The 10,739-nt window shown below is 42.7% G+C and overlaps 1 protein-coding gene across 1 annotated transcript; it reads left to right on the forward strand.

The window, feature by feature from the left end:
• Nucleotides 1-218: 218 nt before the first annotated feature.
• Nucleotides 219-1,426, forward strand: LOC125526684. Its single transcript, XM_048691326.1, has 3 exons — nucleotides 219-305; nucleotides 454-603; nucleotides 875-1,426. The coding sequence occupies exons 1-3, from the start codon at nucleotides 219-221 to the stop codon at nucleotides 1,424-1,426; spliced, it is 789 nt and encodes a 262-aa protein (XP_048547283.1).
• Nucleotides 1,427-10,739: the final 9,313 nt, after the last annotated feature.

Consider the following 10,739-nt stretch of genomic DNA (forward strand, 5'->3'; position numbering starts at 1 on the left):
GACGTGAGTGGCCCATGTGCCAGGCTGGCAGCCCGCCTAACGGCTAACGGTGCGCGCGCGGGGCCGTTAGAGCCGCTCGTCGGTCGCACCTGGTCGGGACCAGGTCATAACCTGGCCGACCGGGCCGCTCGTCCCCACCAGCTCTCTCACTCTCCCCCGAGCTCACTCAACTCCTCTCTGCTCTCCTCTGCTTCTGTTTCTTCTTCTCGCGCTCCGGCATGCCGTCGTGGCCGAACAGCAACGAGACGTCAGACGACGATGACGAGTACATGAGCGAGTTCAGCAGCATGCAGATGGAGTACTTTGTAAGTCATCTCAGTCTATCCTCTCCCTCTCCTGTCTGTTATGTTCTAGGGTTAGGGTAGGGTTAGGGTTTGAAGATATTTGAGATTTTTCCATTTAAGTTGATATATGTGAGTTGTTCTTGATATAGATATGCTTTTGCTTTTGCAGCAAACTCCTGACACTGTGATAGACCCTAGTTTCTGTGGGCTTGTGACTGAATCTGACAGAAGGTGCATCCTGCACAGGCAGAGGGCGGGCAAGTTTGTGGCATTTCAAGGCACTGACACTGGCAGGAGATTCATAGGATGTGCTACTGAGGTAATGGACCAAGTTGGTGTGGATTTGATTAGTTTGAATTTCTGCTATGTAGTGGAAACAAAGTGTTTAGTTGCTGTTATTCTGAATTTTCCTTAAGTCTGAAAACATTGGTATGTCTGAATACTTTACTTGTAGTAAAGAGCACTGGAAACATGTCTGAATATTGTACTTGTAGTATAGAACTAACTAGCTAGTGTAGCTTATATCATTATTGTTTATGATTTGTTATTCTGAATTTGCTTGTTCACTGTAAAATTAAATTGATTTTCAGGATGGTGTGAACTGTGGTGTTCTGGAGTGGGTAGATGCCCCCTGGCCTGTAATTCTGCAAAGGTGCTTAAGCAAGCTCTGGAATATGTATCATGAGCAGAACCTTGGTAGAGCCCAGGATAATGAGGCTCATGGGATAGAGGTTGCAAAACTGCAGAAGGAGCTTGCTTCTCTGGCCAATCAGTATAGCCAGCTGGTGGATGATGTGTCCAAGTTGTTTGATTATCAGGATGGAATCAAATCTCATGACATGGATTGCACAAGCCAGGCAATCAATGAACTGAAGGAGATGAAGAAGCAACTTGAGGAGCAGGCAAAGATTGAGCTTCAAATGGAGAAGCTTAAGCTCAAGAAAGAACAAAGGTGCATCCTTCAGAGTCAAGCTGATATAATCCAAAACATAAGGAAGGCCATGAAGGAGCTAGAGGTGGAGAAAGATCTCCTTAAAGAAGAGAAGAAGAAGATGGAGAATGTCATTGCTGAGCTCCTTAAGGTTGGTCATGGGTGCAAGGAAAAGCTGGACAAGATAAAGGAAGTTGTGATGGAGGAGTGAAGTGGCAGCTCTCTGGATGGTAAGTATATATGAGGCCTATATATATAATTGGCCTAGGAATGATCAGTCTGGTGCAAATATGCCCTGATCTACTTATGAACTACCTTTGAACTACCTAAGAACTGTAATGGGTTCAGATCATTTTGGTTGGTGTGGGGGTGGTGTTTGCCCTGATCTGTACTGCCCAAATATTATCCTGATGCTGAGAACTAGTGCTAAGTTAAGTTAAGAACTAAATTATCTAAGTCTGATGTAGTTTATTTGTGTGTGTTGTATCATAAGTTCTTGCTGAGATCTGTTTACTTCATAAATTGCTTCATCACAGGTTCAGACAAATTCAGAGAAGTTTGGAGGACATCTAGTCTCCCATAGATAGCATTTAGTCTTACATAGATAGGACATGGACACTGAAATTGTTCAAAGACACTTAAACTGACAGAACTGAATCTCACTGAGATTGCAAACACCCTGATAAACTGACAGAACTAAACTGACATAACTGAATCTCACATAGATCTGGCAATAACTGAATCTGAAACTTACTGTTTCAGATTGTTAGGCCCCTGCCCTGCTATGCGACCTGACCGTCGCACCTCTTGCTTGACTTGAGTGGTAGGTGGCAGCTCTGGCACCTCCTCTTCGTCTCCATCGATGACGATGATGGGAGGAGGACGTCGGCGAGCCAATAGTGCTGGTGGGGCGATGATCTGCAGGTCCTCGTTGGCGTTGCCCATAGTAGTTGGAGTTGCAGCTTGTGCTGGAGGGATATAGCGGTGGGCTGCCCACCGTTCCCTCTGCCCAGCATCGCCGGAGTCCGCCTCCTTCATTGCCCACAGCAACATGTCGATGGGCATGATACCCTTACCTGGGGTTGCATAGCGCTGGTCCATGCGCTACTTCTCCTCAGTCGTCGCCTTCTTCCTCACCTCTTCTGATGCATCCACAAGCCCTTGTGTGCTGCTGTATCTCATGGCAATCTTCATGTAGTCGAGGAAGAGGTCTTCGTCGCCGCGAGCCGACCCAAAAAGCATAGCAACCCAGCCCTTGCCGGTGGGGAAGGGGTTCAGCCATGGGTCTGGCGTAGAGGAAGAACCAGCCATGGATGTAGGTGGAGTGAGGTTTTCGAGAGAGAGGTAGAGTGAGCAGAGATAGAGTGAGTTGTTGGGCTACTTAAATGTTGGAGTGGAGGAAGTGCGGTGGAGTGTGAAAGTGAGGTTTTTGAGATTGAGTGATGAGAAATGGTGGTAGTTGTGTTGCAATTAAAGTCTTTGTTGAAACCCAGCAACTTGGAACTTGTGTGCTCAAACAGTGGAGTAGTTGATGGTCAAATAGTGGAGTATTTCAAAAATTAGAGTGACCAAAAAATCACATTTCAGCAAAGCCCAAGTATAGAAACATTTAGATAAATGCAGATAGATGGATTCAGGCATAAGTTCAGACTTAAAAATACTGTGCCATGGATACATTTCTTAGAAAATAAGCATAGTCTTTATCATAGATTTTACAACAACCCAAACATAGATAGTTCAGAAAATAAGCATAGTCTTTAACATGAGTACTCTCTTTAACATAGATTCAGGCAGCCACATTGCATCGTCTTCATCACGGTTGGTGCATCTCCTGAACTGCATCCTTCACTGCAATCATAAAGTTCAGAAAGTTCAGAAGAAGACAATATTCAAAGCAAGACTAAGAACAAGATTCAGGGCAATATTGAGCACAAGACAAGCAGATTCATAAACACCACAATTTAGTCAGAAACTACCGCGTAGAACTAATCTGAATCCTGTCTTCCTTCTGCTGCAGCCAGGATCTGAGTCCATCTCTTCCTTGTTGCTTGGAATCGATGGAAAGAAGCCCTGTCTCTGGCCCACCAGATGATTAGTTCATCTGTGATGTTGGTTCCTTCTGGGAACACCTCCTTGAACTGCTTCACGTCATTCTGGTTGCGTTCCGCCATAATCATGGAAGCAATCCTCTGGCGTCGCTCCTGTGCCTGTGCTCGACGGTTGGCCCTCCTTTCAGCCCTAGCAACCTCGTCTTGTTCATCAACTACCTCTCCTAACTGTTGATCCATCAGTGGCGGCTAGGTTTTGGTCAAGGGGAATGAGGCGCAGGGATCCAGCCTCTCTTATGTACACAGTGTGGCAGGCTTGGTGGGTTAGTTAGGTCCAACACGGAAGCCCACCATCAGGCCCACGGTACACCACAAATTTGATACAAGTACATTAAGGTTCGGTCAGGTTCACCCAAATTCAGACATACTCATGCAGAAAAGTACAGACAGGTTCAAAACAAAGAGAAACAGGTTCTAAACTAATTCAAACAGGTTCTAAGAGAGAAGTTCTACCTTTTATAGTGTCAGTTACCACTGGCATAGTAATAACCCCTCAATCTGCTGCTTGCAAACCTCTTCCTTTTGTTACCAGCCAAAACCTCTGAAGTTGCAGCAACAAATCTTGGTGCACTGAATTCCTTGCCTCTCCCTCCACCTGTAGGCCTACCCCTTTTTGTAGCAGGAGCTGGTGCTGATGCAGCAGCAGTTGGTGCTGATGCAGTAGCAGCTGGTGCTCTTGCACTAAGGGCTGGTGCTCTTGGAGTTTGTATTGGAGCAGATGGAGCAGGTGCATAGACTGCCCTGTTTTCCTACATTAAAGGTCCAACTTAACTTAGATTAGACTATGTAAAAGGAAACATTGCTCTGATGCTTGATAATTACCTGGTGTTTGTTTTTCCTCATTTGCAGTTTAGGCCTAAGAGTCTTATTGCAACTTGTATACTTGTGTCCTTCCAACCCACAATTTCCATAGGTAATTGTTCCCATCCTACTGGTGTCTCTTGGGGCAGGAACTTCAAACTCTCCTTTCCTCCTTGCAGTCTGTTTTCTGCCTGCCTTTTCTTTGAACACAGGAGGTTCAATGTCTGGAGTGTTTGTGTGAGGCCAGAAATCTGGACCAGGAACAGGGTATATAATTTCTTTGTATGTCTCCAAATAAAGTGGCTTCTTGAAAAAGTCATTGACATAGTCCTCAGGATGCAACTTTTGCTTTGTCAGTACAGATATGCCATGACTGCAAGGTACACCAGTCATGTTCCATCTCTTGCAGTCACATGTATACCCTTCCATGTCCACACAATACTGTTTTTCTTTGCTAGTAACTTGCCAAATTGTTGGACCTGCTCTGTCAGCCTGACAATACTTGGCATACTGCTTGTTCTCTTCTAAAATCTCTGAGTAGGTTGGTCTGATTGTCCACCTGCTAATCTGTAACTTCTCCCTAATTTGTTGCCTCTTGATCATTTGCTTGGTCCTAATCCCTTCAAACATTCTCCTTACTGGTTTGGCCCTAACATCCAGTATCATCTTGTTGAAGACTTCACTTAGATTGTTCACAACTAAATCTGTTTTGCAAGTATGATCCATAGAAAACCTAGCCCAAGTAGAGACCTCAATTTTTTTGAGCCATTTCCAAGCATCCTCAAACTGTGCTTTCAGCTCTGCCATGCCTAGTTCATGCCCATGTTTAGTGTAAGAGTAGCTAGCCTTGTCAATACACTTCTTTAGTTCCTGGCCTCTAAATCCAGCAGATTGAAAATTTGCATATATGTGCCTAAGGCAATACCTTTGAGGTGAATCAGGGAATACCTCATTTATTGCCTTAAGCAAGCCCTGCACATTCACAAATTATTAATACAATTGAAAAAAGTAATAACATAAATTGCTCAATGAAATTCTTCCCAACCTTTTGCCTGTCAGACATGATAGTGTATGTTCCAAATTTGTTGCCACTGCCAATGCAACATCTCAATTGAGTTAAAAACCAATTCCAACTTTCACCATCTATCTTGTCAACCACACCAAAAGCTATAGGATAAATATTGTTGTTTCCATCCCTTCCTGTGGCTGCAAGAATTTATTGTCCAGTGATTAACTTGATGAAGCATCCATCAAGACCTATAAATGGTCTGCAACCATTAAGGAAACCTTCCTTTGAAGCTGCTAAACAATAGAACATATACTTGAATCTAGGAGTAGGTGATGGGTTCTCTGGATCTTCAAATGTTGTTACTATACACCTGCTACCTGGGTTTGTGTCAAGAACTGCTTGAAGATAATCCCTGGGCCTCAAGTACTGCTGCTTTTGGTCACCTTGAACTACATCAACAGCCTTCCTCCTTGCCCTATATGCCACACTTCTTGATACATCCACTGAAAACTTACTCTTGGTCTTCTTAATTAATGCATCCACATGAGATCTAATGTCTTCTCTCAATGCTGCCTCCACTGACCTTGACATCCACTTAGTAGTAACCTTTGTGGACTCTGCACATGCTCCACAAGTGTGCAACATATCACACTTCTTGATGCAGAATGTTTTTTCATGAGCTAACTTAGAGGCACATATATAAAAATCACATCCCTGGGTGGCTCTCTCTGAGCACTAAACAATAATCCTATCTAGGGAATTTCTGTGGTATTGAAAATTTCTCAAAGTCCTAATGTGAAAATCCCTAAGTGCATCTCTGAACTCATACACAGCGGTGAAGCACAAGCCCTTACAAAACTGTTCTACTAGTCCTTGAAGTTTGTGATCATACCATATCCTGTCTTTCAACTTCTTATTCCTTCTCTTCCTACCACTTGGTAGTTTATAGGATCCTTCAGGCTCATCTTCTTCATCACTGATGCCATAGTCACCAAGGAAACATTTTTCATCTGCTTCAGGGAACCAATCTGCTTTCTCCATTTTCTCAATCTCATGGTGGGATCTACTAGTTGGACCAGGTTTTCTCACTACCTTCAGTTTCTGTACCACTGCTGTATCTTGTTTTGCAGCTTCATCTTCGGAGGAATACTCTGACTGAAAATCCAGATTGTTCCCATCTAAACCTAAATTTGCAGCTTCATCATCAAAAACAAATTCAGACACATCAGTATCACCTTCAAAATGGTTAAGGTCAGCCTCTCTCTGCACCATGCTTTTCTTCAGCTCTTCCTTTCTGTCCATGCTTATATCCACCACCTTAGTGCAACTTTGTTGAGTGTTAATGCAATGTTCAGCAAAATAATTATCTCTGTTCTCATTTGCATTACATTCCTCAAGAGCTCCCACTACTCTTATGTTCAGAAACTTTTCATTATGAGAGTGTGCCAACATCTGCTGCACATCATCTTCACAACATATTTTATCTAAACCTTCTAATCCTTTCTCCTCATCAAATACATAGTACATATAATCATCAGCCACAAAGCCCTCACTCCCAATAAGAGAAAGCATTGTCAAATATGATATGTCTGACTGGTATAAATTTCGAACCACAGATTCTCTGGCATTGAAATGGAACCAAATTGACCACTTTGGGTCATCAATTCTGAAAATTATAAAATGAAATACCTTTATTAATTGAATACATGATTACTGAACCTAAGTAGGCACAATATTGAGTTTCTGTCAAACTGCTTTTTTCAGTTTCTTACACAACAAAGTATGCACAATACCAACAATTTCCAAGATGACCATAACTGAATCTAACCTTGAGCTCTGCTTCTTGTCGTCTACGGTGGTCGCACCGGCGCCGACCAATCCAACCTCTGCTGCGCGCCGCCAGCGAAAGGATTAGATTCGGACTGAGAAGGCTACTGCGCCGCGCTGCCGCCAGGAGGTATGCCTGAATCGCCGCTGGAGTTTGCATCCACAGCCGCCATGGCTGCCGACGGCTAGGGCTAGGAGCTCGGGGGAGAGTGAGAGAGCTGGTGGGGACGAGCGGCCCGGTCGGCCAGGTTATGACCTGGTCCCGACCAGGTGCGACCGACGAGCGGCTCTAACGGCCCCACGTGCGCGCCGTTGTCAATCACTCGGGCCGCCAGCCTGGCACGTGGGCCACTCACATCAGAATCGCGGTTAAAACGGTCAAAACCACCATTCGGTCAACCTGGTAGTTTTTAGTCACGTTTTTAGATTTTTTTGGTAGTTTTCGGTCACTTTTAAAAAAGTGGTAGTTCTGTGGGACGCAAACCCCTAAACTGGTAGTTTTTTGTTAATCACTCCTACCACGCCTCTCTCCAATTCACTTTGCCATGATTAACAATCTAAACATATAAAACTTTCACCGATAAAACTTCTAAGCATCAACTATAGCTAGCAATTAACACCAAAAAGTGCTTTCAGCAAAGGATCTAAGGTAATAGTCCATAGATTGAAAACTAGGGTTGGAGATGGATGACGGTGATGATGGTGTTGTTGATGATGATGGTCTTCATGATCATCCCCATGATGAACGGAGTATTGGTGATGCCAATGGCTTTGAATTCCCCCTTCCAGAGGGAAAGGATCCCAGAGAAATGGCCCTTCGGGAGTAGAAGGGGCGAGAGAGGTATCTTCTTTGCTGGATACTTACGGCTGGGCCGCTGGACAAAGGGTAAATCATTCTAAATGATATATTTTCTTTAGTAAAGGATGCCCGCCAATTTTGCAAGAGGAGGTTAAAGGTATTGTCAATGTAGCAAATGTAACTTTTTTAGAGAAATATCAAGGTATGCCCTCCGATGTGGGAAGATCAAAAAAATGGTGTTGTCAAGTTTCTGAAAGAGAGGGTTTCGAATATAGTCTGTGGATGAATGGAGAAAATCTTGCTAGCTGGAGGTAAAGAAGTTCTTATTATATAGGTGGATCGGCCCATCCTAGTATATTCCATGGGTTGATTTAAACTTCCTAGGGGACTATGCCTTGACACCAATTCTCTTTTATGGAAATTCTATTGGGGCAACAAAATGATGAAAGGAACACTTCATGGGTATCTTGGGACATGATGCACTAGTAGAAAAAGGGTCTTCTGTCCCGGTTGGTAAAGGCTTTTTGTCACATCAACCGGGACTAAAGATAAAAAAAATTGAATTGTTTTGAATTTTTTTCTTGATTTTCAAATTTTTGAATTATTTTATAATTTAATCTCTAATCACCCACCCCTCATCACTGCTTAATTTAACCTCTAATCTCTAATCACCCCTCATCATTCCAAATCATCTAACTTCCCGACCGGTCACCCATCCCTCTCACTACTCCAGCCCGAGCACGCTTAACTTTCGGGTTCTATTCTCCTTCGTTTCCAAGTCTACACTTGTTGTTTTCCTAACAATAGTAAGATGCCAATCCTATTAGCCCTCGGGAGTTTAGCTTGAGCATGAAGTCACACATTTCACTGTTTGAGTTTGAAACTATTATTGTACAAAACAATAATTATTTAGTAACACTAATATTTCTTGAATATATAGTTTGACCATAGTTTGACTACAGTTTGACCAGATTTGACCAAAATTCAAAAAAACCAAAACAATTATTTAGTAACACTAATATTTCTTGAATAAATAGTTTGACCATAGTTTGACCGTTGTTAGACCACAATTTGACAAGATTTGACAAAAATTCAAAAAAATGAAATAATTATTTAGTAACACTAATATTCTTGAATAATTATTTAATAACACTAATACTTCTTGAATAAGTAGTTTGACCATAGTTTGACCAGATTTAACGAAAATACAAAAAAAACTGAAATTTGAGCATAACTTTTTTTCCTTTTAGAATTTGAGGATTCTAAAAATTTGCAAACAGGCCATAGGCCGTCAAAATCGGAAGCGGATTTTCGTTCTGAACATTTTTATATATTATACGTTTTTTTTTCTGACATCGTATGCAAAAGTTATAGCCGTTTTACATTTTCCCTATATTTTTTGCAAAACATGTCCAAATTTAAGTTTTTAAATTTTTCTAACTAGTAGATGTAGTAATATAACTACCTCTCGAAGGATTTTATTTTTTGAAGTTTTTATCATTTTCTTTTGATTTTTCAAACAAAAAAGGCGATCCACGGGGGGTAGAGTTTGAAAATGGGACCTTTAGTCCTGGTTTGAGACACAAACCGGACCTAAAGGGCATCGCACCCTTTAGTCTCAGTTCGCTCAAACCGGGACTAATGCCTTAGCCGCACGAACCGGGACCAATGCTCCCGGTTCGTGACTGAACCGGGACTAATGTGAATATTGCCCCGTGACCAAAGCCCTGTTTTCTACTAGTGATGACAGACCTAAACACCTTTGGGGTCTTGGAATTAGAGATATACTAGAACTTTTTAATCTCTTTATCTATCTATCTATCTATCTATCTCCCTCCCTCCTTGCAAGACAGGCTTGGCGGCTTCTACAACACCTGGACTCTTTGAGTGCCAAGATTTTCAAGGTACTACCCAACTAAAGATATTCTGCATGCACAGCTTGCCAGTAATCCATCCCAGATATGGCGTTCCATTATCAAGGGTAGAGATGTATTGTCACAAGGCCTAATCAAAAGGGGAGGTGATGGGAAAACTATTGGTATATAGGAACAAATTTGGCTTCCAGCAAGGAATTCTTCTATGCGCTTGCACACGAAAGCCAACACTTTGTTTCCGAGCTTATAGATGAAACAACATCATCAAGGAATAAAACCAAGATTCCTCAAACTTTTCTGCCAATCAAAGCAGAAACAATCCTGAATATACCTTTGAGTACTGTACATCAAGAGGGATTCTGGGCATGGAGCCGTGAAAAGAGAGGTGTTTTCTCCGTCAAATCAGCTTATTTGTATGCTTGTTACGACAAAAAATACAGACGGAAGCATGGCTCAAAGGGCACGGGGGCTTGTCTGATCCAGTTAGAGAACAGAAATCGTGGACTAAACTTTCGCGGGTGGACTCCCGTCAAAGTTGAAGGTCTTCCTCTTGCATCTGGAGCATCAGTCAATTCCAACAGCCTATCAACACTTGTCAAATTGGCGGGGCGTAAGACTCTTGGTTGCATTTCCTCATTCAGTGCACGTATACCAGGTGTGTTTGGTCGCTAACCGAAGACGACTTGCTGCATCATATTCTAGCGATGGCCGAGCCAATAGAAAGAAACCGGTTGTTCTCCATGTTCAAATCATTATCGTGTGCACGGCTCACACAACTTGTTGTTACCCTTTGGGCTATCTGGTCTGCACGAAGGAAGCTCCTACATGAAGGAGAACACCAAAGCCCTCTAGGGACGCACTTGTTCATCAAAAGGTTAATTGAGGAATTACAGATGATACAAAAGACACCTAAAGCCTAGGTTCAGGTACACCCAATTGCTATTACTGCCACCCATAGATGGATCCTCCCTGAGCCAGGATCTTTCAAGATCAATGTGGATGGAGTTGTATCTAGATATGGTATGAGAGGATCGTTTAGCGCGGTTGCTCGGAGTGAGACTGGTGATTATATTGGTTCCTCGACAGTGATGATCGAAGGTCTAAAT

The sequence above is a fragment of the Triticum urartu genome, unplaced genomic scaffold, assembly GCF_003073215.2.
Source record: "Triticum urartu cultivar G1812 unplaced genomic scaffold, Tu2.1 TuUngrouped_contig_1400, whole genome shotgun sequence".
NCBI classification, from domain to species: domain Eukaryota; kingdom Viridiplantae; phylum Streptophyta; class Magnoliopsida; order Poales; family Poaceae; genus Triticum; species Triticum urartu.

Coding starts and splice junctions, on each gene's coding strand:
- LOC125526684 (XM_048691326.1), top strand. CDS start 219: ATGCCGTCGTGGCCGAACAGCAACGAGACGTCAGACGACGATGACGAG. Junction 306..453: donor GCATGCAGATGGAGTACTTT/GTAAGTCATCTC, acceptor TTGCTTTTGCAG/CAAACTCCTGACACTGTGAT. Junction 604..874: donor TCATAGGATGTGCTACTGAG/GTAATGGACCAA, acceptor ATTGATTTTCAG/GATGGTGTGAACTGTGGTGT.